Source organism: Hippoglossus stenolepis, chromosome 8 (assembly GCF_022539355.2).
Source record: "Hippoglossus stenolepis isolate QCI-W04-F060 chromosome 8, HSTE1.2, whole genome shotgun sequence".
NCBI lineage: Eukaryota > Metazoa > Chordata > Actinopteri > Pleuronectiformes > Pleuronectidae > Hippoglossus > Hippoglossus stenolepis.
In genome coordinates this window covers 19,200,213-19,227,595 of record NC_061490.1, presented here as the reverse complement: position 1 = coordinate 19,227,595, position 27,383 = coordinate 19,200,213, and the positions used below count along the sequence as shown (strand labels likewise).

Here is a 27,383-nt window from a genome sequence, read left to right as displayed (position 1 = left end):
GACACAACAGCTCGTTCATGGGAGAATATATTTATTTAGATAAAAATCAACAGAAGAAGAATCAAGCATACTCGTGGCGTATCAGACAAACACTAATATGAAATGAAAGACCATGCAGTCCAAAAAAAAAACAACCAAAACAATAAATCTGCAATCAATCTGATCAACAAATCTGAAAGTAAAAATATCTACATGGATCATATAATATACATTCTTTTTTTCTTTTTTAATTCACAGGTTTGCACTTGTGGCGTTTTCAATAAAAGAAAAATAAAAAAAGTAAAAAATAAACTTTAAAACAACTTAGGTTTCAGTCTATGGCTTGTTCTTTTGAAAGCATAATCATTTTATCAGTCAGCATTGCATTTTACAGTGCGGAGCAATTTGCATATGGGCTGCCGGAAGACTATGGCATCGACTAGCACCTGCATTTAAATACCAGTGAACAGCGAGGACAGAACATTACACGTGTTACAAGATCTTTGGTTCTGCCTGAAATTAACCTTAAATGAAACTTATCTGATTGAATTGAGCGTTTGTCATTAGGAAACATTTCTGAGAAGTGGTCGAGGTCAGTCCAACACACAAAAGCATCGGAGTGTAAAAAAAAAATCAAGCTTCAAGGAATCTTGTTAAATCTACAACAGGACATGATATGTAAGTTGCTAAATATGACGTTTAAACTTGAGGTGATTCAAACACATTGTATAACAAGAAACAAACAGTTGACATGAAAAATAGAGTGATGCTGGTGTGCAGCTGTGAATGTTGACCTACAGGTTGAACCAACCAGCTCACGTTTGCAGCAGCGTTGCCTTTTTCATTGCACTTCATTGAAATCAACTCTGGGCAAAGAAAATCTCTAGTGAGAGCAGCTTTCCAAGAGTAAAACAACAACAGTAGACGTATACAGTACAAATCGAACCACTGAAACTAGTTTTGTACTCACGGGGAGGATTTGGGATTGTAAAGATGCCCTGTGGATTATTCTCACACAGACTGTGAAGCAGCAACACTGATCGAAACAGTACTGAATCAGACATTTCAGCTCGTAGTCGCTGGCAGCACGTGGGCATCAGCGGAGCCACATTAATGTCTGGGATGGGAGAACTAAATGAAACGCTGACAAACTCTTCAGTCCTTAAACGCCACACGGGCTCTGGTCCGTCAGCGGCACGCAGCTTAGCCCGACGCATCTTGAGGAGTCACATGAAGGTCAAAACACAGACAGTGAATTCATTTGACACAAATTTATTTTCTTCGTATAAAAAAAAAAAGTGCTGTTGACCGATCAAACCTGCTCGTCTCCATATGCGCTGGATCTTTCAGTTGAGTCTATTTACTTTAAATCACAAAATAAACCTGCTGTGCCAGAGGTCCGACTTCTCCAAACAACAACAGATGATTAATGCAGGTAATAGTCTCGTCTGTGAGGTGCCATTCCCAAACGACACAAACAAAGAGGACGTGCCCGAGTGTGAGCTCACGTTTCTACAGAGACTACTTTGCTCGTGCCGACTCCACTTGAGCCGCACTCACAGGCACCAAGCAAAGGAGGGAAAAACACAATAATAAAAACGACGTGTTTACAAGTTTAAGCTTAAATACACTTTGTGGATTGCCATAGCAAACTACTGCAAAAGTGCAGCGTGCGCATTAACCGCAGCTCACGAAGCAAACTTCAGCCCAGCGCATCTGAGAGAATGAGTGTATTACTTTCTTCCTCTTCACGCCCCTGGTTCTCTCCATCAATCTGACTAAAAATATTGCGGTAAGTACTCGGAGCTGACAGAACTGAGCATGGCCTAATCCTGTAGCATGACTTTGCTGCTGAAAATCCTGCTCTTCTACAGGAGGGAGGATTTTGTACCCGAGAGCTCCGGCTAAATCCTATTCATCACACAGCATCTCTCTCTACAGACCTGGCAACCCCAGCCCCGTCACCACAAAAGGGCAGGACAGTGCCAGCATTGTTGGCATCTATATTTAGTTGGACCTGATGGAGGGACTGACCCTGCGAAGGACATTTTAGTGCACTTCAAAGTGCTTGAGTGGCATCTCGCTCTGAGGAGTGTCCTTGGGTTATTGAAAACAAAGTCAACCCCAAAAGTGATGGTGGGGAGCAGAGAAGAAAGTCTGGACCTCCACTGGCAGCACCTTCCGCTGACCAAACACAACGTATGTGGCATTTACACAGCACGCTAACAATCTTTCCTCGGTCAGTGTCCTGGAGCGTTTCCTAAAAGCATCTGATCTGCGGAAAACGGTTGTCAGGCAGGAAATCCCCTGGACAGAAGTGGTACTTTGCCACAGTGCATACGGTGCAGAAAAGTATTGAGCAATAACACCTGGAGAGGAACGGGAACAACCTGGGAGAAATGTCAGTGCAGTGAAGTTTAAAATATGTATTGATAGCTGAGGGCTGAGCTTTTTCGCTGCCCACCTCCCTCCCTCACTTCAGTTCTGCAGAGGGAGGAGGTCGAGCAGCCGCTTTCAAAAAAATAAAAATAAAAACATTTAGCCTCTTTCAGGCAGCTCACAGCAGTGATTGCGGATGAGAGTCTTTAAAGATTCCTATAGATGAGACCCACGTTTTTAAGCCTGACTTGTGTTCTTAAAAGGATGCATCTCAGTGCATCGCCACAAATCCCACCGTAGCAATCAATAAAATGCAGTATTTGCATTCATAATATCAGCACGACAAAAAGCACCAGGCAGCATCTAGATTGGGGACTGATGTGGAATATTCTGCATGTGCTCTATCCCATCAGTATGCATTAGTGAGAACAAGGTACGTGTTGAATTGGACAGTCCCGGGATGTCAGAGCAGCAGTGGCTAAAGAGGCAGAGGTAAATATCAAACACATTCAACAATGTGGAATAAACAGCATAAGATTATATCAAACATACAATTTAACGCACAAATCAACATGTGAACCCGTCAAGATTCTGATTATACTGCAATACAAAAAAACACACAAAAAAAAAAGATATAAATAACAAAAGTAAAACTACTGCATAGGGTTAATAATATGATTAAAAACTGCACCAGAATCTCAAGATGCAAGTAAATCAATTCCTCCAGTTTGGGGCTTTTCTTGTTGCATTTTACCTATTTTAATTCTATTTGAGAGAGTGTGCAGAGTTATTATCCACAACGTGAGCTGCATCGGCTGCCAAACCGACGTAATGAAGAACACAGTAGAGTTATTAAGTGTGAGTTAGAGTGGCTCCCTAAAGGACAAGTGGCCATTTTGATAGCGATGACTCTATACAGGAGCATATCACCCACCACCGTCTGATTAGGGCCTGAAATGACTGCGTCGGCCTGGATGATTCACCCATTCAGGCTTCGTCTCAAGAATCCTCCCCGCTGCTTTAAGCCCGAGCTGCCTGACAGCAACTCTGGTAATTCTGTGAGCTACATGTGTGGGTGAGCGCTGCTCTTTGATCTAAGTAGCTTTTAAATTACCATTAGATTCTTTAACAGGAGTGTCTTTAGTGGGCGTGTTCAATTTTTTTGTCTTCCAGATTTGCGTTGATGCACATACAAGTGGCAAAGGAAGATTTCTGTGTTGAAAACCGGACATTCTCCTTCACTACCCACTTCCCTCTTTTCTTGTTCGTAGGATAATTTCTCTCTCGTCCTTTTAGGCACTGCCTACATTGGTCTGACTTTCATTTATTCTTTCTTCCTTCCTTCCTTCCTCGGGTGAGCGTCAGTGCTTTTTTTTTTTTTTTAATCTATCCTTATTTAAGCCCCAATACCGCCAGCATCAGTGCTATTCTGAGCTGCCACAGTAGCTAAGTCCTCCCCATCAGCAATTTTGACCCCACGCCCGACATCCTGCTCCTCCTCCTCGATGGGGCCAGCAAAGAGAGAGGCGCCTTCCCCAGAAGAGGCCGACACACCCCTATCGGTCCGTTCCAGCTTTCGGTGCTTGCGAGGCTCGGGGGGGGTGTCCTTCTGGGTGAAGACAGCGCGGATACGCTCCGCACAGACGTTGGCAGCCTCTCTCGTCTCCTTGGAGAGCTGCGATAGGCTGAGGAAGCCGTGGGGGAGGTCGTCCACCACACACAGAGTGACGGGCCGGTCCAGGTTCCTCAAACGCTTGGCAAACATCACGGAGTCATCCAGCATGGGGTCTAATGCACAAGCCTGAGAGGGGCAGAGAGAGAGGAAGAGGAGGTGAGCGGGAGGGAAGGGGCACAAATGGTTAAAATCAAATTAGGATTCACTTGAGACATGTCAAGAATCTTAATGAAGGGATGAAGAAAAGGAAGCCAAGCGTCCCACTCTCTTTTGTCCCTGCTGTTTTTACACTCTTGCTGACTCACTCTATCCACTTTAAAATCAGAACCTCATTTTCATATTAACTCAACCTAATCCATCTCCCCATCACACTCCATCTCACTGACACAATGTGTGCAGTCTGTAGTCCTGAGTGCTCCGTCTGTATCTCTAAACATCTTGAAGTGGCCTCGTTTTACCTCTGAAACACCTTCTCCTCCTCACTTTTCTTCATCGTGATAAAACAGTCCTGATCTTGCTCTACTCCTGTATCATATCTGCAAAGCTTAAAACCTGTTTCAGTGACCAAAGAAAACAAACAATCAGCCTTCTCACTGAAGAATGAACGAGTTGCAGGGACCCAAAAGCTTGTTGGTTGACTGGCTGACAGCTTACGTAACACTCAAGTTCAGTGATGTACCCTATACTAGTATCTTGTCATATTTAACTGGATGAATAACCTGTTTCTCTACATTATTCCAATGGATTGTTCTTCTTACCACAATATGTACAGGTGGCAGGCCTGTCAACATGCTATCAGGGGCCAGAAGAGGTGAGCAGTAAGGATCCTTGACCACCGGAGAACTATGCAACTTCATCTCAGCCAGCTGCTCTGAACGCAGAGGTTCGAACCCCAGGGGGAACTCCCTGGGGTGCCCCAGCTCTGATCCCTCCTCTCCAGCAGGTGGTGGTATGGCCACTGAAGACAGGTCACTGGACATGGAGGGATGCGGATCCTTGCAGATGAAGAAATTCACATCTTCTGGCTACATGACAAAAGGAATGAGGAATTAATCAAGTGGGGTTGGACAGCACTGAGTGGTCAAGGTAGAATGTAATGTCACGGAAATAAGAAATGAGGGGAAATAAGGCATAAAATATTTGACAGGCAAACTTGGTCTCACACACACACACACACACACACACACACACACACACACACACACACACACACACACACACACACACACACACACACACACACACACACACACACACACACACACACACACACACACACACACACACACTTTGTCCTTGTGAAAATCTAATAACCTTGGCTCAGCGCCTGAGAGTCTTGGCTGAACAATCCCCATTTCAAGGAGGAAAAGCATATTTAAAATCTTACGTCACCCCTGCTTGCTATTTATCCCAAGCCAGCCACTAATCTAGTCTGCCTGTATAAAAATAAATGCGAGGATAATCTGCAATGCCCTGCCAGTACCTGCACAAGCTAGAACTGCAGGGTAAAAAGCATTGTTCGATACAGGGCCAAAAATATGTCTTTGCTGACAAAATATCTGACCTCTTTAATAGTGTGTGTTAAATCATTTTAAGGCAATATGTATGAAAGCAGAGATAATCTGATTATAGATGGCTGGTGTGAGTTTTCTACATCATGAGCATCATCATCAAATTCCAGATCAAGATCAATTTAATCACAGGTTAAATTCCGACTAACAACTCAGTCTCCCTTTAAGTTAGCAAATTAACTTCCTCTGGATAAGAGCATCAACTGAGAGCACGCTAATCTCACTGTAAACATGCTTCAGCCAAACGTACAGTGCGATCAGACAGCAGTGGTGCGCTGTGCAAAGTGGAGCTGCTGTGAGAACCCATGTCCTGGCATGTCTGGCTCTTCACAGATAATTTCCTGGTCGGGAACTCTGAGGGTTTGGAGGCAACAGGGGGGTCGGCGTGAGGAGAAGAGATGGATGCCTCTGAAATGCTCTTCCTCACTGCATCTGTGACACAGAGAGAGGGAAGAGAGAGGGAGGGTTAAGTGTCTGAGAGAGAAAGACGACGAGAATGTTTATTAAAAAAAATGAACAACAGCCTTCTAAATTATAAAATGTATGAAGGATTGAGAGGTCACTCTAATTCACTTGGGGCCAAGAGCAGCTGGAGGACACAGCAAATTAAATACACAGTAGTACACAATCACTTTTACTTATTCTAGTGTTTCCACTTACAGTATGTCCTCTGGTTGACAGCCAACAGTTAAAAGCCTAAAATGCAAATTGTAATATATCAGGAAGAAGAGCAGAGAAGTGGGTGGAGGAACTTCAGATAATGCTGTCATGGTGATATCATCCGCCCGCCCTGAGCCTTCAAACCACAGCTGTAAGAGGCATCATGTCTGGTGTCCTCACAAAGGGCTTCCAATCTCCCATCCCTTTAATAATGAACCATCTCAGCACCCTGATGGCCGTTTAATAATGTACACCCACCAATGACATTCTCATTAGTTTGGGACTTGCAGCTGTGGGGGTGTCACCTGGCAAAGCGGACACCAGGGAAATTACAATCTGCAACCAGATTTAAGGTGCCGACAGTTAACAATTACTGTCAAAGCCCTGCTGCTCCAAACAGGTGAATTGATATGAATGGGACAGCCGGAGCGTTATGCAACTCGCTGGGATAAAGTGATAAATGTTGAGCTGAACACTGAACAAAGGGGATCCATTTCAATGGCCTCCTCCATATGGGGTTTATATGAAGTTTGGAGGGAGTTGAAGTTGTTGAAGTGATATTTAAATGAATGAACACAATGAAAACTGGAGCCCAACAGATGTATCGGTAGGGCGATAAAAATCCGCTGATGAGGCTTTAACAGACATAAACAATGCAGAAAAGATGAGTATTATATTCACGTTTCCTGTTAAAAAAATATGTTTTTACTTGATTCAAGTTCTATATGTTTTGTTGTGTTTATTTATAACAAAGTTTATGTACTATAAAATATCAAGCATTAATTACAGTTACTTGTCATAAGAGTAATTAGGAATAATTGCCTATTTTTATATGCATGTAAATCTTTGTAATCTTTTACCCCCTAATATTGGTATCGCCCCCTTAAATTCATATTGGTAGAGCTCTATTGAAAACATGGGCGGCCCACACTCCCCCTCACTGAGATCTGATCTGTGTCTAGATATGATCAAAGACATAAGCAGATAGCATCTATAGACAACTTTGAACACAACTGCTGTCTGGCAAAACACACAGATACCACCCACACCTCATTTAAAGGTCCTGGGTGACTGCATATGAAAGCACAAAAACATCCATGCACAGAAGGTGGTTTACCAGTGGCTCCTGGTGGCGCCTCTGCAGCTGTGCTGGGAGAAGCTGGGGCTCTGTTGTGATCCAGCAGAGAGTGGATCCAGTTGGAGGCTCCCTGTCGGATATCTCTCAGCATCAGAGCCGTGTCCCTCCTCACCAGGCTCAGTGTGCTCGCTTTCTCTACCTGCTTCTCAGTCTGTGGCTCGTCGCCTGGAGGAGGAAGAAGAGAGAGAGAGAGAGAGAGAGAGAGAGAGAGAGAGAGAGAGAGAGAGAGAGAGAGAGAGAGAGAGAGAGAGAGAGAGAGAGAGAGAGAGAGAGAGAGAGAGAGAGAGAGAGAGAGAGAGAGAGAGAGAGAGAGAGAGAGAGAGAGAGAGAGAGAGAGTGAAAGCAATAATCAGAAAAGTAAAATAGCAGTGTAAAGATAACAGTGTGGGGGTGGCTTCAGTGCTGCAACCCAGAAATTTGCATTATACATAGAAATACAAGTAATGACAGTGAAAAGAAAACGTGTTTTAGTTTGCTTGTTAAAAGGAGACTTATGAAAGACGATATCTCTGTGTCAGAATTTGGAAGAGTTGCCATATTCCTGTTGTCCTCTTAAGTTCGTTTATGAGACAAAGTTAGTCAAGTGACTCACAACAGTTTCTTCTGCCTATTACACGCATCAACGGCAGCAACAAGAAAAACAAACAATAGAAGAATAAAGTGCTGAATTGTTATTGTTGGGGAAGGTTTGTCAGACAAACGATACTTTCTTCTGAAGGAATGTTATGGTCCTGAAAGCTCGATATGTCATATATACAACTTTTTGATTAAATATGTTTTATATTATATAAATTATGGATTACAAAATGAGTGAAACAGTAAGATTCAAGAGGGCAGAACAGTTTTATGATTAATACTTAGTTTAGCTCTGTACTCTAATTAACTCAATTAATGGGCAGTGGAGAACTGATCTTTCAACAACAAAACCTACTCTATCTTAATTTTTCCAATAGATTTACTGATTTGGTCATTTAGTATTAAAAGTAAAAGTATTAAAATTAGCTTGTCAAGGCTATAAAATGCCAATAACTGCTTGGCTTTTACATCTCTACAAATTGAATATATATATATTTTAGCAAAGATATTACTAACTATTAATGCTACACAAATATTTAGCATCATTATTAACAAGCCAACAATTAGTCTGAATCATCATGCTCGGAGCAAAGACAAGAAAATGGAGGACAATCTAAAACTGAATTCTCAACTTCATTTAGATAAAAAAAGAAACCTGGCTTGATTTGTTCACACACACACACACACACACACACACACACACACACACACACACACACACACACACACACACACACACACACACACACACACACACACACACACACACACACACACACACACACACACACACACACACACACACACACACACACACACACAAATCCTACCTGCGTAGGCACTGAGACACCTGGAGAGCACACTGAGTGGAAGCAGGGGATCCATCAGTGAAAGCAGACGGGAGGGAGATGCGTAGGCAGTCAGCAGGGTAGCCGGGTAGGCTGCCATGATGCCATCTGGCATTCGAACACCAAAGGCAGCAGCTCGCATTGACATCGTCAGACACAAATTGCCTCCCGCACTATCCCCAGCCAGACATACTTTCTCTCCAGTCCATCCTGCAGAGATAAAAATGGGATGCTGAGTAAAGAGGTGAAGAGAAAAACTGAAGGAAACAAAAGGGAATTCAGGCGGAAAAAATTTGATATTCAGCATGAAATTAATGTGAAATCCATTAAGGTGCAAAGCAACTGACAAGTATCAAAAAACAGGATCTCTTTTCTGCACCATAACACTGATGAATATGTGGCTGTTGCTGAGGGGGTGTTGTCTCACTGACTGCCTCATGACAGCGATATTGTTGTACTACAACATTAACATATTGCACTACAGTCACTGTTAATTTGACACAGTGTGCTTCAGCGATCAGATTTACCCGAAACCGACCAGATGTCTTTAGTTTTCTGCCTGAATATTGAGCATCGCAGCAATTTGTACCAGACTGCAGAGCAACGGGCACATACAGAGCAAGACATCGTGCTGAAGCCTGATTACTTTCAAAGTGATGAATGATTAAGGGAATTGGACACTGGAATAGGTTAGTTTTTTTACTCCTCTGTTGTGCCTAATAAACAACTTGATTTTCTTTTATGTGCCCAAGGTAGGGGTATTCATTAAAATTCAAAGTCCACTTAGCTAAAATGTTCTCAAGCAAAGGTTCAAGCTGAGGGGACTGTGAGGATTACAAATAATCCCTGTGCTCTAGTAGTAAACAAATGTAATGTTAAAATATTAAAAAACTAAATATATAAACAGAGAGCATGCTAAGATGATCTTTTGTTAACTACAGCACATATCATGTGGGATGATTTATGAAAAATGCATGTGGTCTCTGTGTGTTCCAGGACACTAAACAAGGCAAGAAATAGAAACTGATCAAATAGAAACACTTCATTCTCAATTATTCATCCGTTATAGGTCTAAGTTTGTATATGAATGTGTCTGAGTCAAGATCTGAAACCCAATGTGTACATCAGTGCCCTTAGACCTTTTGTACAGCATTTCCTATGCATATACATTTCCTATGACTATAACAAGTAAACAGTGAGTGTTATGGGGAGATAAAAGCCAGCATAAGAAACAAAGTATAAACAAGGCTGTGAGATGTGTTGGTACCCAGTAGGTGGTGGTTTCTCAGAGCCCAGCAGTAGGAATAGAAGCACTCCTCCAAGGCCCTCGGGAAGGGGGCCTCAGGGGCCAGGGAGTAGTCAATTGACAAGATGGGGACACCAAGGTCCTGGGACCAACCCTTCAGATAGGGCTGCACAAGACAAGAGTAGGGTGCATTTATCACAATATGTTGTTCAGTTTATGAGAAACAAAAAGCAGCCACAATAAAAAACAGAGACAGGGAGACAAAGAGAAAGTGTGGTGGTACGGATAACAAGGATAAAAAGATATGAAGATTATATGTCCCTCTGATGTCATCTGTCTGCTTTCTAGTTTATCGTCTAGACAAAAGGGAGAATCAGGACTGAGCTCACAGTCACCTCTGTTTCATTTCTCCTCATTTGGTAATAACAAAGGTGTAGGAGTATAAAAGTAAAAGACAGACAAGGGGATAGTGTGGATTAACAGTGATAGTCAACAGAAACAAAAGTGTTCACCGTCAGAATACTGAGTGTGTGTCTTTTTCTCTGTGTTGCTACAGTCAGGTTAGGTTTTTACTATTCTTACACCAAACTGAGGCAAGTTCTTTGCTTCACAACCGCAATGCTGTGACCTTGAAATGCGAGAAAGGCATCAAAACGTATATATCAAAATATTCCTCCGACAAAATTTCCATCTCTCCTCCTCTGTCTCTCCCATTACCTCTTTTTGACAAGTTATGACAAGGCTGACGGTGGAAGCGACAGCACAGTGCAAGTTTGTGCATGACGCATCACCGACCAGTGATTCGTTATGAAAAATAAAAAACAAAACAACAGCTTCAGCAGTCAGCTGTGCTGTCTTAAAGCACCACCTGTCACAATAAATCTTATAGTGAGACTTGCTGACAAGCCAGTGTGTGTATACAGTTCAAGCACTGTTAAGGTCAGGCAGTGTGGGTTTGTGCAAAACAGTAAAGGTTCTACTTAGGTGTGTGTGTGTGTGTGTGTGTGTGTGTCAGCTGAGTGTGAACAACAGCCATTGTTGCAGAGTCTAAAATGAGTGTCAACATGCGAGTCCATGGGACAGGTTATCGTCTGTCTACATAAAAATAGCAAAGCACTCACAACAAATGGCCCAACGGGCAGACAAAGGGTACGTGTGTGTGTGTGTGTGTTTTTGTTGGGCTGGGACCAAGGCTGCTTAATTTTGTATGACTTAGGAAACTCTTCTTATACACACTCACATCCGATTCACCAAGTAAAACACACACACACAATTTAAAAGGGTTGTGGAGCTGTTCTCGAAGCAGGAATTAATGGGAGCTGCAGTCACACTCATTCTAAGGTAGTCGGGAAGAGCAGTTAATCAGCAAGCTTTTACCTCCTCTGTCCAAACACTTTGTGTGTGTGCGTGTGTGTGGTCCGTGCACACGCTGCTAAATTCAGAGATGCCAGGACATTAATTCCTGTGATCTCAGTATTATTGGGCAGCCAGAGACCACAAAAGGCTCCTGCAACTGAAGTCAAACTCTCCATCTCGCCCAGAGGACAGGAGAGATAGGATCAGGGAAGGGATAAGGGATATGAGAAGTACAGGAGACAACATTGGCCTCTGCCCTCCGAGAAACTTTCTCTTTGTCTGTCCTCTCTTCCTTGGCCTTGCCTGAGGGATTAAGCGAGCAGAAGGCACCCAGTAAAATCAGGAGGCAGGAAAGTACATGTCGCCCAAATAAGACAGGAAGAGGATGTGGAAAAGAACACTGAGAGAACAAAGGGGATTTTGTGAGATATTAGAAAGAGTGAGACTGAGGATGTAACAAAAAAAGGAGAGCCTAGAAGAAGAAGGGATGGGGATAGTCTGACAAGTTTTGCATTAGTGCCCAGGGTAATCTTTCTCTGTAGGGTTGTACAGGTCTCTGTTAATTCAACATGACAGCCGCGCTCGCCCCCTTCTCTGATTGCTCCCTCACATCCTCTGGTTGCTATGCAGCCACAGATCAAGGATGCCCATGTCCTTGGTGATTTCACAGAGGCCTGTCTTGAAGTGGCTATAAGTAGCCTGGAACCACATAAAGATTGCACATAGCCACATCACTGTGAGTAAATAGGTGCGGCATCAAAATAGACAGGTTGATCACTTCCTGAGGCTACTACTTTATAGTCATTGATGTAAACTATTGATTGAAGTGGTTTACAAGACAGCTTTGTTTTACAAAGTAATTACAGGAAAGTGTTCAATCACAGTGATTCTAGAAATTAGACCAAGGACATGGGTTTTGCTATTTAAAAAGGAAAAAGAGGAGTGAGGATAAAGTGAGAGACAGGAAGCAACAATTCATGTGAAAGAGAAGAGCCAACTTTTTGTGCACTTCACCGGCGAAGATGGCGAGGAAGGAGGTCAAAGTGTGTGTATTCATTTTTCAGGGATTAATTACAACATAATTAGCTTAAGGGCTCATTACGTACCACACTATTGACAGAGGAGGAGACTCAAAATGGAAACCCCCCCCTGCTCCTCCGCTGTCAACTAATGTCTGTCTCCTCATCACTTTAATTAGCTGAGGTTCAATTACAATTTGCCTGAGACAGCCAGAATGTGAAGTATGGAAGGGATGAGGTGGGGAAGTGGATGGCGTCTGTGGAGATCCTGATTTAAATTTACACAGGTGTATAATGGCAAAGGTGATGTCAGTATGTGGCTACGAGGTTTCCAATGATACATTATACCTCTGTTTTCAGCATTTTGACCATATATTCCATCATAAATATCACAAATTAGTCAAATACTGTCACATACATCAGTGACTCAAAACACTACATATACAAACATGTGAATAGTGTTTTTGGAGTTACAATTTCCTGAATTTTTAGTCAGAGCTAAAGAAACTGAGCTAGATCCAGTTGGAGAGCTCCAATTTACCTCATGGGACTTGGATGTCTGGGCCACAAAGCCTCCCCCATGGAAGTGGACTAGCAAGCAAGGAGAAGGGGGGAGTCGCTTGGCCTTCAACCCCAGCGACAGAGAGATGGAGCCTCCCTCAGAGCGGGAGAGAGCTAGCAGGGTTTCGCTGTCCTGGAAAGAGTGAGACAGAAAGGAATTATTTAAGATCAACTAACAGACAAACAATCATGGCCTATCGTTTGGATCAATATTTAAAAAAACATCACATGATGACATATCGTGACATTTGTCTCGTTCTGAGGTACCGTCTGCAAACAAAAGCTTTTTTCATTCATAGCATATTTTATTGACAGGGGTCCTGTCGGAGAGTGATTAAATGGCTGTTCTGCAGCAGCTTGCTGTCAGCCCTTCCTGTGCCTGCATGAACGCAAGCTAATTCCCATTCATTAACAGAAACAAGGAGGGAGGGAGGCTGTGGCTAAGAGGAAGGGTTTCTGCTGATGCAAGCTTGTATTTTGCGACATTAAAAAGGACACTGTTGTTTTGCTGGAGCAAGATCAATGGCTGAAAGCGTTTGCTGATAACACGTCTGGTTAAGCACCAGTCTACAAGGGAAGGAGAATGAGCTCAGATGGAGAAACGGAGTCTCTCAACAGAATTAGGGTGGGAGTAGGAAATCTGAGACTGATACCTATGAAGGAGGAATGGGGAGAGAGATAATGAAGAGGATTAAATCCATGGGGACACTTTAAAGCTGTCGTTTACTTGAGCAGCTCAGAGAAATATGGGACATGTGAAAATACTGTTAAATAATTGTAAGAATTTGTATCACTGGAATAGGCAAGGTCGTTTATAAAGTCCCAGTGGAGTGAATTTGTCACAAACTAGGCCACGCAACAAATACTTAACACTGGCAACAAGGATGTAGTGAGACACGTAAGCAGCAAAGAGAAAAACTAGTACGGTTTTGCATTAAGTTTGACAGTGTGAAACTTTTTTTATTGCATTTTCCTCTACAACACTGGAGAGTAAACTGAATGATGATTTAAAGTACCTGTCCTTCACGCAGGTCATAAGAGATGAGCCTCATCTGAACCGGAGCAGTGCCAATGTGTGCAGACGGTGGAGAAATAGTTACAGATGCACTGGGGTTGGCCGCCAAGGGAAGGTCAAAGGGCAAAGGGGGCACAGAGAGAGGCCGGTTCACCTTAACTTGAGTGGATGTCATACTGGCCAGACTCTGGTGGGAGAACGGTGATGGAGAAAAAGAGAGAGCAAGACAACGAGATGGAGACAGAGAGAGAAAGACACAGAGGCAGAGAGAGTACAAGTTACAGAGCGAGTCAGGTCACTGGAGAGAAAGAGAAACCAGATGAATAAATCATGAACCCCATTGAATAAATTGAATTTCACTCTATTATAACTAACAGCCTGTAGGCCAAAATGCATAATGATGGAGAGGTACTTCCTACTAGAGGGAAGTCAAATATCCCTGATACCATTTTAAATAAAAAACGGGGCAATGGACTTATCTGTGCGCATGGGTTAGCAATGACAACATGGGTATATTACAGATGTTTTAGGAGCGTATTTGTCTGTATACATGTTGAAAGAAGCATTAACAGTCCACTCACCGACGGGAGTTCAGTCTCAGTAATGTTCCAGAAGCTCTTCCAAAAGTGGACGTCCAGGTTCTGGGTGATGCGTTCAAATTCCGCCCCTCTCAACTCAGGGTCAATGGCGTACTTCCCTGAGGTAAAGAGCGAGCTGGCTGCCACCCCTGGTGGATGGAGGAAGGACGACAAAATGAGGAGGGTGAAAATGTGTACGAGACACCAGAGACAGGGTGAGACAAGAAAAGAACTGAGAGTAGAGTTCAGAGAAAAGAGCAAGTGTATGATTGAGGAGGTGGTGAAAATGGCAATGAAAAGTGGTCTGCAAAGACAAAGACCGCAGCTCAGAACAATGGGCATGAGAACAGAGAGAAACAGTGGGAGGGAGGGCAGGAATGATGGAAAATTTGAATTGCTAGTACATTTAAAAGGGAGGGATGGTGAAAGGCTGGAGGAAAAGAAGAAAAGCTGGTCAAAAGAGGAGTGTAACAGTGCTAAAACACGGCAAACGTCAGAGATGTGGTTACAGTTGAGAACAGACCAACTCGACAGGGTCAACATTTTTGCCACGGGATGTTTACAGTCTACTGTGCAACAGTCATGTTTGACCAGAGGCACTTCATGGCATTACAACCAATTCTACCCTACTTTTAATGCAAGGTGTCAGGGATGGGCACTAAGGAAAATGGAAGGATGTTAACTTTTAGGTAACTCAAGCTTCAATCTGTTAACTGAAATACAGCTAATGAAGCTTACAGATCACTGTGCAAGACTAATGGGGATAACAGGAGCTGTGGAATAAAAGCAGCTTGCGCATATCATCACGTAGCCTTTCTGTTCACTACAGAGGACTATGAAGAAGGGACAGGGGGTTCCAGTACACTCACCATACGGTGCAATACCTCCTGCCTCCACTGTGGTGCAGCAGAGAGCACAAAAAATCCATAAGAGATGAACGATTCCTTTTTCAATGTTAAATATTTACGTGTGTGTGTGTATGTGTATGTGGTGCAAATGTGTATATGATTGCGAATGTTCTTCTTTCTCTGCCTCGGTGCATAACTGCGCGCCTGTTCAAAGCATTTTGAAATATAGACGAAACACACCAGCTAGCCTTCAAGATTCCAAAGGATGAAAGAGAATCTACAATCCAAACACACAACATCAAAAAGGTACACAGTCGGGGGCCAAGGAGCAATGTTAGAGAGGCGTGGGGATGGATGAGTACGATCTATGAATGACAACGAAGTGGCTGGATGATGAGAGAGTGCAGCTGCAGACAAGATTATGCTGACCTAGTCCTGACTGATGGCGCTTGTAGTTCTCCCCAAAGGCCACAAGGCCGATGGCAATGGTCTGGAGACAGGGTCGGATGGATGGAGTAAACTGGTGAAATGGACAGGAAAAAAAACAATGACAGACTTTGAATTCTAATCCAGTAACCAAATTCCTCTTAATCAACAAGACATATATTACCTGTAATTGAAACAGCAATCTTTCAACCAGAAACAGGTTGAACATCAATAATAAGAATATCAGATGAATCTTAGACATTATGAATTGATGCAGACAGGTTTCATCATTTATTCCCCTGTAGGCCGATCCTCACCCCTGTCCACTGAGGGTTGAGCCTCTCTAGTTAAGATGAATGAAGAACAGAGGCCATGGCTGTAAAGAGGAGCATGTCCTCCACACTCCTCTTTTACTTACTCCATTTTACTTGCAGGTTTAAGCAGCAGGAGTCTTTTTCAAGCCCTCTATTCTTTTCCTGGCTTTTACAAATTTATACATCTGCCACCACTGCTCACTGCTCAGGGTGAATTGCTGTTATTCTAAGAAGTCAGCAGACCGATGTGTGAGTACTACCTCTAATGTCAACAGGTCACATCACACCCTTTATGGAAGGAAATAAACATCCTTCTGACTCTTTACCTACAGTGGCTTCTTTTATTTCCACAGGCCTACATTTGCATCACATGAAGCCACTAAGCATGCAATGCTGCGACTTCTAACCTCCCCATTCCGCCCTCTTCCTTTATTTCCTCTATCCGACTACTTGTCGCTGTGCCACGCAGCTCATCTCACCTGAAAGCCCAGGCAGCGGCCATAGAAGCAGCCCTTGTGCATAGAGGAGTACTCGCGGACAAAGCTCTCGCTGAGGCCACTTTCATCCTGGAAAAACAGGTTGCCAGAGCTGTTGTCATGTAGCATGCGCTGAGCCAAGTAGAGCAGGGCACGCAGCTGACACAGGGCGCTGCAGTACGCCTCCATCTCCCCTGCATTGTGCGCTACTCGAAAAAAGATGCTGCGGCGATTGGCTGTGATGTAGCGCCCCTTGTGGATGATGTGGAGGATGCAGCAACGCACCACCTAGAAAAGTATGGAGAATGTGACTTTAAGATGTTTGGATGTTGTAAAATGTTTAAGATGCAACAGTTTAAATCAACAATTTCAAAGCAAGGTAACATCTCCTTAATTTTTAAATACTGACAAACAAAGCAAAGCCAGTTCAATTAAATAACAAGCAAATTAAGTAAATTGAGTTATTAACTAGCCATATAATATTTTAATAATATCTTTATTTGTCAAAGATGCATATCGTTACAAAATACTATATGTAACGATATGCATCTTTGACAAATGCATTGTGCACTTCAGGTCATTACTTCTTTTATAAAAATGGATTTGTATCATTTACAACTATAAAAAAGAAAATCTTGTTCGTTAATTGTGCAATCATTAAAGAGGCATGTCCTGTGGGTCTACTTACATTATAATTAAGATTAGGGTGGTAAGCTTGAAGGGGGAAAAAAACCACGTGCAACAGCACGCCTGAGAGCGAGCATGTGAAAAGCTCGCTGCTTCACTCGGGTGTTACGGATTACACAGAGTAGCACTATGAGGGTGAGAAGGATTAAGAATGTGGAAATCGAGAGGCTAAAAAACAGAGCAGGATTCATTTGCTGCTCTGTGAGACTCATTCAGTTGTGGTGGGCTCCAGCCACTGAAGGTCATGATGATTCATCAATAGGAGTAGAAGATAAGTACAGTAGGTACAGTAGTGGTAGATATTCTGTTGCTGGAGGAATTTATCTAACCTGATTTGCAACATAAAATCAATTTGAGAAATAAATGGACTGACCTTGAAACAAAGCGATTTCAAGGCAAAGAGATGTTGGTGAGTAGTTTCTCACAGTGTGGGGAGAATATTGATAAGAATGTATTGCGCAATAGGGGCTCATAATTGTCAGGGCTGCACACATCATGATTCGATCGCACGCGCACGCACACGCACACACACACACACACACACACACACCACACAACACCCCACAGCCTACCTTGACCAGCGAACGATAGCCATTAGCAGGTATGTGTGGGTCAAAGTCAAAATGATGGTAAACTGAAGCGAAGCCAGAGATGACCGGCTCCAGACTGCGAGCGTGCTCCTTGATCAAGTTCATCGTATCCACCAGCCGCCGCGCCGCATCGCCCTGCGTTCCTTTGGCTCCTCCCGAGAAGAAAGTGGCATTTTCTTCGCACACGCTGTACAGGGCGGCAAACACTGCCTTGGTGTCCATCACTAGGAGCAGTGAGGGAACAAAGAGGGTGAAACGGAAAAACACATGCATTTACATAATACGTTCATTAATATGATTATTAAGTATTCCATTAGAGAAACACTTTTCACCAGGGCAAATGATAGCTGACAGAGGGGCACGATCCCAACACCCTGCTGCTTATCATGCTCCTAATTACACCACCCTTCTCGCCCCCAGTGTATGCATTTGTCAAATTAAAGACACTGTATCATGCTGCACTTCAGAGAACTGGATTGTCAAAACGGTATCCGGTTCTGCAGACAATGAAAGAAGCGGCCTGATTTCTATTCAGCATCACACCCGTAACTGTAATGAGCATGTAGACACTGTAGAGAACGGGATATCAATGGATATGGCCAACACAATGTTCTCCTATTAACTAATCCCCCATAGCCTGGCATATGAAAGCTCACTGGCTGAAACGTGTTAAGCAAGCCTTGAAATTAAATGATGTAAATCCAAGCTAAGCAGCAAGAATCCACAGAGATCTAGGCAGACATGCATGGAACACGAGGAGAAAGGCAGGGCCCTTTGCTAACGTCATGCTGCTGGGAACAAAGGCAGATTAGTCATGCACTGACAAAAACACATATTCACACTCACATAAGAGTCCCGAAGGGAGGTATACAACTGACAAAACACAGCTGAGTGTGTATCAAGTGTGCTCATGTCTCTGCCCTAACATAGCATAACAATGATCCAGCACCATGTCCCTGCTGGATTCCCACCGGTGGATCGAGCTCATACCGCGAGTCACCTGAGACCTCATTTTCCACAACACCTCCCTCTGGGGAACTAGCTGGTGCTAAATGTACAGGGTTACTGGCACAGTGAGACACAGAGGGCAGAGGCGAAGGGACAACAGACACACAGAGAGTAAAACAAAGTGACAGAGGACTACAGTGCCTCCCAACTAGACTTTAACCTTAGTGAAAGAAACCAGACATTTAACTGTTGGTTTGTTTCTGACCCAAACAACATCTTTCCACTAAGCTTCATGGTAATCTCTCCAAGAGTTTTTGTGTAATCCTGTCTGTAATTAACAAACAGGCAGAGAAACAACGTAACCTCTTGGCTGGAATACTTAAACCTCTCATAAGAATCATATTTATTAAAGTTTTGCTGTAATTATTATTATTGTTTTATGGCACGACCAATTGAAAATGACACTTAAAGAAAGACTCTGCTGTTATGTGATGAAATGCAAAATTAAATTAGCCATCTTTGGAATTAGCTCACATCCGTCCTCAAACTTTTGTTTATAAAACTTCATCTCAGGCTACAGCAACAAGGGAATATGGGGGCAAAAAAAGCAAGGCAATTATTTTACACATCCCTAAAGCAACATCTCAAAATGTGGTGCTGACGTTGCCTGTGCATACTGCAAAGAGAATAGATTCTTCCCAAGTGAAATATTGTTCTGAGGGTTAAAGAAATAATGGAGCCCTAATCGCACAATTATTCTGCTATATCCTGCCATTCAGGAAGAGTAATAGGAGAAGCAATTTCAGTTTGCTGGGAGGAATCACAAGCCTGACATCTGAGAGGAGACATTTATCAGCCAGATGACGTGTCTCTCGCACGCACACACTCTCGCACACTCACACACACTCTCTCGCACACTCACACATTCGCACACTCACACACCTCGACACACACACACACACACACACACACAAAACCGGTCCTCACCAAGATAGAAGCAGACACACAAAAAGAAAACGTGAGGGGGAGAATAAAAAATCTCTTTAGTCATTGCTCATTTTCTAATTTTTCTGTCTTGTTATTCGCTCTCACTCCTTCGCTTCCAGGCACAATTTTCCATTAAGGAAGCTACTTTGTCTCAATTTTAAAACTTAAAGACTGAATCTGTCACTAAAGTTTCCTGGGGAATAAACTCCACACTGTCCCTTTGGCACTACTCCTGCCTTAGATTACGCAAACAAATAATTCTGAACACAACTAGGGATGTCTTTAAATCATATTAGTTTCACATATCGCTTATTTTTCATATACACTTATTTAGGTTTCTGTGTTTATTTCTTTCACAAGCAAAATTGTTATATCCACACACTGAAACTTTTGTGTGTATGTAATGTGTGTGTGAGATGTTGTCAATGTCCTATTGAATTTAGGGGCCATTCCTTGGCCATGGGGAGACAGACTGAAACAAATCTGTGGAGCTAATTGAGCACACTACATAAAGCAGCAGTACACAGAGTGGCGAGCAGCCGCAGTATAATTTGTCCTGTCACAGTTACATTATGAGCCAAAATGTTTTTACACTTGAGGAGACATTTACAGTATCAGTGTCTATCCAAATGCCATAAAGTTCATGCAGCAGCTTGGGGCAAAATGTCACATCAGTACAACTATGTGAAAGGAATATCAGATATAAGAATGTCTCATGACTTCAAGGAAAAGTCAGCAGTATAACATAATTTACATTAAGCCTCTTCAAATCATATTAGGGTTGTAATCTACAAATGTAGCCTCTCCCTCCCACATACCTCAGAGCATGGAGGCATGAATATGGGATCTCTGGTGATATTTCATGAGTTTGGTTCATAAGAAAACAGGAGTCTTTTCCATATTGATCATCCGTGGAAGAAGCTTTAGAATGTGTCTCTATATGACATCTCTACAGTTTGATTCTCTGTGATCTATCTTAGAGAAACTTCCATCAGAAAAATTAAGCTGTGCAGGATTGTGAAAACCAATGTTTATCTGTTTGATTGGATGGATGTTCGCAAGGTGTCTACAGCTGTAAACAAGTTCACTTTAAGACTTTTTAATACCACTTGAAATATAATTTATTAGCACACCAGCCAATTTGACAGTTTTTTAAAAAAGTTAAATTTTATAAAAATACAACTACAGCTGTCATACACTAGATACACAGCATGTACAATATGCATAGAAGATTTCAATAAAGAAAATCCACAGTAACAATTAGTTAAATCTGACCTAAATTCCACCATAGTGACTAGCTCTGACAATTTAAGATGCTTCTGTAGATTACTCCAGGAAGAAGGGGCATCATATTTAAAAGCTTTTCTTGCCTGGTTTGATCTCACTCTGGGGTCCAACATTTGTAGAATATCAGGTTTAACAGAGTCTTAAGGAAGGTAGAGGTGTAGCAGGGGTGAAGGATCAGGGAGAAAGATAATATCATACAGATCAATGAAGAAAACATAAAGCAAAGAAAACAAAGCTGGGATTGTTGCCTCATCTCAGACTTTGTCATCGAACCAGGGGATAACACACATAATGTAATTGTTCTGAACTGGACAACACATGAAGCAGATATTTAATGTGACTCATTACATCTGCATAAAACTGGAAACACCTCAAGACACATACAAATAAAATCTAATATTCATCTGTTTGCATAAACACAATCACACCAGTGTGGCCTCGGGGTCCACAGTGGTCGAGCAGTTACACAAATGCCCTGCTGCAGGACCAGCTATAGCAGTCAAATCAGATTGGGCGAGGAGCCAGAATTAAAATTACATTGCTTAATTAGAGCAGGGGGAACAACTCTCTGAGCTCAGCAAGCCAATAGGAGTTATGTTGACAGAGTAAGCAAGGTGGGAACTTTATGAACTCACAGATCAGCGGAAGTTGGTCTAAAACTTGTTTAATGACAATGAAGCATACACTCACACATTACACTCATTTCCATCTGCAGGGAGCAAATCATATGCAAATATAATGCAAATGAACACCGTTGTGTGAACCAGTACCGTCCTCAGAGCTTAAACATGTAAGAGTTCCCCTTTGTTTGACGTGAGAAAACGGATCAGCCTCAAACAGAGAAACATTAAAGCTGCCACTGCATCTAAAGCAGAATATGTTAATAAACCACTATGGGAGTCACTAAAAGCAAAATGTAAGTCACGTACTTATTTCTCGCCTGCACCTTTTGTGCATTAGCAAATGTTGTTCATATCCCAAGGCAAATTACATACATATACTGTAAGTGCATTAAGATTCACGGTTTTAGCGGGAAGGGTAACTTTTGTATATCATTTTCAACATATTTCATTTAAAAGATAAATGAAATATGTTTTTTGCCTCATTGTACATTTGTCTACAACTGTAACAAGTTTCTGCATCATCCCTTCCTGCCTTTGAGGAAAAAGTGGTCACTGTAAGCCCACTGCAACCATTAAGCTGCACCTGGTCTCTCCACATTAAAGATGGTTGAGAAAGGGTATTAATAAGTCATGTACAATAACCAACACCAGCAACAGTACACACATAACGACTCCTGCGGGGCCCACAAACTGGGTGAATTAAGTGTTTGTATCAAACTACCTTCAGGCTGCTTCTGGCATATAGCATGCAATTGATGGTATATAGACTAACTACTAAAATGCTAGCAGAGGGGGGAAAAAAAGGAAAAGTGTTTTACCAGCTTCTGAGTTCAAGTCTCTGTCCGTGTCTGTCTCCTCTCTTCCACGTAAACAATGAGAGCATGGAGAAAAAGAGACAAAATGAGAGAAAGGGAAGGAGGGATGACAGAGATAATGTTTTCCAATTGGTTTTGTTCTCCCCCTCGCTGTCCGTACGATGTAGCTCTTCCCCTCTGTGTGTCAGCCTCTGTGTGTCAACCTTGCCATAACCGATTCTACTCAGAGGTAATGTGTCTTTCCTCTCCCTCTCATCCCTCCCATGCGTCTTTTAAAAGCACTGTGAGGCTAACGACAACCCGAGCCGGGTTCACTTTCTCCCTGTGACCATGTGCTATTTTGCTATTGGCTGTTCAGCCAGCAACTCCCTGTGACTTTCGCCCTTATGGGCAGACTACAGCAGACATTGACAGAGACATAAACATGAGATTATGAGATGATAACAGGGTCACCACTGTAGGAGTTTCCCTTCCAACGCTTGAATGTATATTTGATTTTCACACAAAATAGCAGCCAGGTCATCATCAATCATTATAACTGTAATTATCAATCAATTTAATGATTAAAAGTTGAAAAACAAAAAGAAAATATCTGGGTAAAAACACATAGAAGACACGGAGGAAGATGTCAGGAGAGTTTGTGGTGATAAGAGATTAGGACAGTGTCAGGGTGCAGTGAACATGATCACCTGATCTCCACAGCAGAGTTAATATGTCACTTCCTGCCTCTGCCTGCTGGACCCGGCTGCTCCACCTCTCACCTAAATAATGCGGAGGATGTGTTGCTGTTGTGAACGTGTCTGTGCAGAGAACCTCCCGCTGCGTTGTGCATGTGTGAAAGGCAAACTCTGGGTAAACTGCGTAGCCAATTCTCCGCACTTTACCCGTAGGTCTGAAAAGGGCTTAAGTAGTGCCTTAGTTGGACTTTTTAGTGTTTAACTGAATTGATGTAAAACCTCCCTTTGTTCGTTAATGCAGCAGAAATGTACCGTGTGTGCCAACTATTGAGAAATACCAATATTTGCAGAACATGGACAAGACGTTCACACCCAAAATAGAGCAAAATATGCCCTTGGGTCAGACTTGGCTGATATCACAGATAGCCCCATTACTCGAGGAACAACAGCATTCACAAAAATATAAAGTAGGTTACCGAGACAGACCTAGGAGACACAATGAGTCACACCCCATGGCCCTGATTAAATGTTGGGTTGTTTCTTTGGTTTAGTTTTTTGTAGTTATTAACAAACCAAAAATGTTTTATTATACCACTTGTTGCCATTTTTAAGAAAGTTTGGTCTTTGGTTTGGATGCCACTTCAAGTCATGATGTCTCATCCACAACTCAAAAACCAAAGACCAAACTTTGTTGAGGTATAGATGACATTATAAACTAACTGGTGAAACTTTTTTATTAACAATATAAAACAATATGAGAAGCTTTTCTCTGTGACCTACATGATGGAAGATATCTCCAGTCAAAGCCGCACTAAAAAGTTCAAACTTCGTCAGCCCATATCTTCCTTAATTAGGATCCAAGCCACATAAAACTTGGGCTGCATAGGTTTCTCAAATGACCAAACTAACACACCTAAGCCTATAAGTGTGATGATTTGATACAGAGTCACCCTGTAGCTTTTATTCCACAAAAGAGATCTTGACAAGTCCCAACAGGAAAGGCACAGGCTCTCTGTCTCACTGTCACGGCTATTGATCGGAACTCCAATCAATGGTTATCATTATTAGTAACACCTCTGCTTTTCCTGCAATGACAAAACAAAAGGTCAGCTGTGACAGTGTTTTCTCGCCTCTAACCAAAGCAGTGCAGCCTTTAGGCTCCTGAAAGGTTAATATTGTTAATCCAAAACCTAAAGACTCCTTGTGGGATTCCTAACTCTTTCCACTGTATAGTGAAGTAGGCCCAAAATGTGAGCACTGTTATCACTCCTGGTGTATCTGCATCACTTTATGTGCAAATTGATGCAAACAAACTATAGTTATTTTTCTGGAAAAGCAGGCATTTAGTTCTAGACAAACTTACTAGATCCACGTTTTATATACTTTTTAACATCGGTATGATTAACAGTTTTTTACTTTGCCAGATATCTGATACTCTACAAATGCCATGTCTAAAGGAAGCAGGTTTTAATAGCAAATAGTGAGCAGTGAGCAGTGCACGAGAGAGAGGAAGTGGCAGCAGCAGGGGCTCTGTCATGTTGTGATTTGGAGGCTTTGACCCTTCTCCCAGTCCGAGCACAACAAGGCCAACCTGAACAACAGGAAACTAGCAACAATGAGCCTCCGCTCTCTCATCGCCAGGACACATAAGGCTTCCCTTCACTTTGTAAATGCCACATGTTTAATGGAAAAGAAATCTGAAGTCTTGGATCTGACTCTAACCAAGCATGTAAGGAACCTCACACAACCACTGGGATTATATAAAATATATGCCAATCCCATTATACAGGCCTAAGGCTATTATAAACACACCATTCAAAAATAGGAAGCTAAAAATATTTTAATTAGTGCCGCAAACACACAATGTATGCTATGTTGTTAGTGTTCGTACAAAGCTAAAGGAAGCCTTTTAGAAGTAGTGGTCCTTTGGGACTGGTTGGATTGTTCCAGATTACAGTGTGACAGCGGCCTAGTTTACAGGAGAATGGAGCAACAGAGGGAGTTCTTTTAGTCCTGACCGCAGATCCAGAGTCATAGTGCCTGCAGGCAGCGTCCTGTTAGGTCCGATACCTTCTTTCACAACGTGCCCATTTGTCATAACATACTCCAGCCTTAAGGGGTTGTACATATGTGCATTGGCAACAGGGTTTGGTTGTTTCTTGAAGACATCTCTCATCCAAACGGCTTCTTCAGTTCTAACCTTTACCAGATATACTAGAACCTCAGAGGATTGTTATCTATCTTAAGAGTTGTTCTGTTTAAAATGCAGGATGTTTGCACCCCAGACAACTATTGGGTCTTTGGGTTTCCTAGAGTCAAGGTGTGGCTGGCTGTTGATACCATAGACTGTATATATAGATGGAGGACATGATGGCTCCCAAAAAGTGAAGCCAAAGCATCTTGATCGCGGAGTGAAATGTCATGACTGACAGCTGAGACTGCCTCGCGATTGGTCATGATCTTGATACCACGACTCCATCCCCCGATCACAACTGCACAGACTCTAAATTATGTAATTGGCACATGATGGCAACGTCTGTATCTGGGATATTTGGGCTTAATTTCTGGATAGTGGGAGGAAGTGGAGATGCATCATCCATCTTTATAATCAGTCTATGGTTATGGGGGTAGGGGGGTGATGGTTATTGCAGTAGACCACAAAACACTGACACTGACCTACAGACAGACAATCTCCCTTCAGCAACAGCAGTCACTTTTACACACATTTATATATTTTCATATAATCACCACCGGCACTCTCACCTCTCACATGTGCACTAATTCAGCTCAAAGTGTCTCATGTCTTGGCCTTATCTGTTGTTAGTTATTATACTTTGCACTGTAATTTGTACAGTTTATACTCTGATTGTTGTCTGTTACGTGTGAGTGCACCTGTGGAACAGTGTTGTACTCTGTAATCTCCATACTGAGTATGTAACTGATCTATCTATCTATTGGAAGATAAAGGCAAAATAGCAATCTATCAACCTACATATCTATATGTCGATATACACAAAATAAGAAACTATGAATTGACCCATTATAATGGCACCAATGACCCCCCCCTCCCCCCAACAATAAAATAAACTACAAAACACACACACACACACACTCCTCTTGTGAGGATGCTCATTGGCACAATAACCTAAATCTAACCCATCAAACAGCCCTTTGACTTTGTGAGGACCAGTCAAAATGTCCTCACAGTGATGGTTTTCAACTAAGATTGTCCCTCATGACCACCCACACACCCACACACCCACACCCACACCCACACACCCACACCCACACACCCACACCCACACCCACACCTAGCTGCACCCACCCCACCCTGGTTTCTGTTTCCTACCTGTTCAGGTGGCTCCTGTCACTGTCAGCAGCTGAGAGCAGAGACACGGAGCGGGACAAGTCAACACAGGAAACAACGTGTGTGTGCGTGTAGTTAACATCTACTACATCACTACTACATCACAGCAACACGCGCGCGCACACACACGTCAGCGCGCGCGCACATACATACATACATACATACATACATACATACACATACACACAGTGACCGGCGGATGCTCGTCACTACCGGTGGGGGGGGGGTATTCATCCTCGCTTTGAACCGTGACAACCATGTGACCCAGCGGCGGACGCACAGCCGCTTCACTTCTGCTACAGATGCTAATGTAGCTGCTAACTGTTCGAGCTGAGGGGGGGTGCAGTTTCAAAATGGAGACGTTCAAAGCGACAGCGGCAGAACACGAACCCAACTCACCCACTAGAGCCTCTCTGTGTTTGGACGAGCGTCTTCCATTCACCCCCTTCTCCAGCCGGCCCCCCCCGCCGCCCTTCTTGCTCGACGCCATCTTCGCCCACTGCATTGACGGAGGGGCACGCTCAAGTCCCCTCCGACCTGCCTGGGAGCGCTCGGGCCCCGCCCCGCGCCGGACACCGCAGCCAATGGGCGGCGGCGTCGCGGACCGGCAGCCAATCGCGACGCTGGAAGCATCAGCGAGCGCCCGCCCCGTTGCCTCTGGTTACAGCTTGAGTCCAGTCAGCTGATGATGGGATGTTTGTCTGTGTCTGAGCCAAACGAGCGAGTTCTCGCAGGTG

The 27,383-nt window shown here is 43.0% G+C and overlaps 1 protein-coding gene across 6 annotated transcripts; it reads right to left on the bottom strand.

The window, feature by feature from the left end:
• Window positions 1-14: 14 nt before the first annotated feature.
• lipeb (lipase, hormone-sensitive b) lies at window positions 15-27,200 on the bottom strand. Of its 6 annotated transcripts, XM_035163443.2 has the most exons (16): window positions 27,046-27,200; window positions 26,629-26,659; window positions 22,606-22,646; window positions 17,925-18,166; window positions 16,669-16,953; window positions 15,879-15,969; window positions 15,471-15,497; window positions 14,605-14,750; window positions 14,025-14,210; window positions 12,989-13,141; window positions 10,094-10,238; window positions 8,809-9,036; window positions 7,382-7,567; window positions 5,855-6,036; window positions 4,792-5,058; window positions 15-4,159 (listed from the first exon to the last, which is right to left on the bottom strand). In XM_035163443.2, exons 1-16 carry the CDS (start codon window positions 27,149-27,151, stop codon window positions 3,755-3,757), a joined length of 2,721 nt encoding a protein of 906 aa, XP_035019334.1. In that variant the 5' UTR covers window positions 27,152-27,200; the 3' UTR covers window positions 15-3,754. The 6 variants fall into 6 exon arrangements, with proteins under 6 accessions (XP_035019334.1, XP_035019335.1, XP_035019338.1 ...); XM_035163444.2 differs by lacking the exon at window positions 15,471-15,497; XM_035163447.2 differs by lacking the exon at window positions 22,606-22,646 and having other exon boundaries at window positions 27,046-27,199.
• Window positions 27,201-27,383: the final 183 nt, after the last annotated feature.

Bases quoted from the DNA above. Each gene is read 5' to 3' on its own strand.
- lipeb (XM_035163443.2), bottom strand. From the start codon at position 27,151: ATGCAGTGGGCGAAGATGGCGTCGAGCAAGAAGGGCGGCGGGGGGGGC. The intron at 18,167-22,605 runs GTAAAACACTTT...CACTGCTCCTAG, and splicing joins AGACTTGAACTCAGAAGCTG to TGATGGACACCAAGGCAGTG. The intron at 9,037-10,093 runs GTACCAACACAT...TTATCTCTGCAG, and splicing joins GAGAAACCACCACCTACTGG to GATGGACTGGAGAGAAAGTA.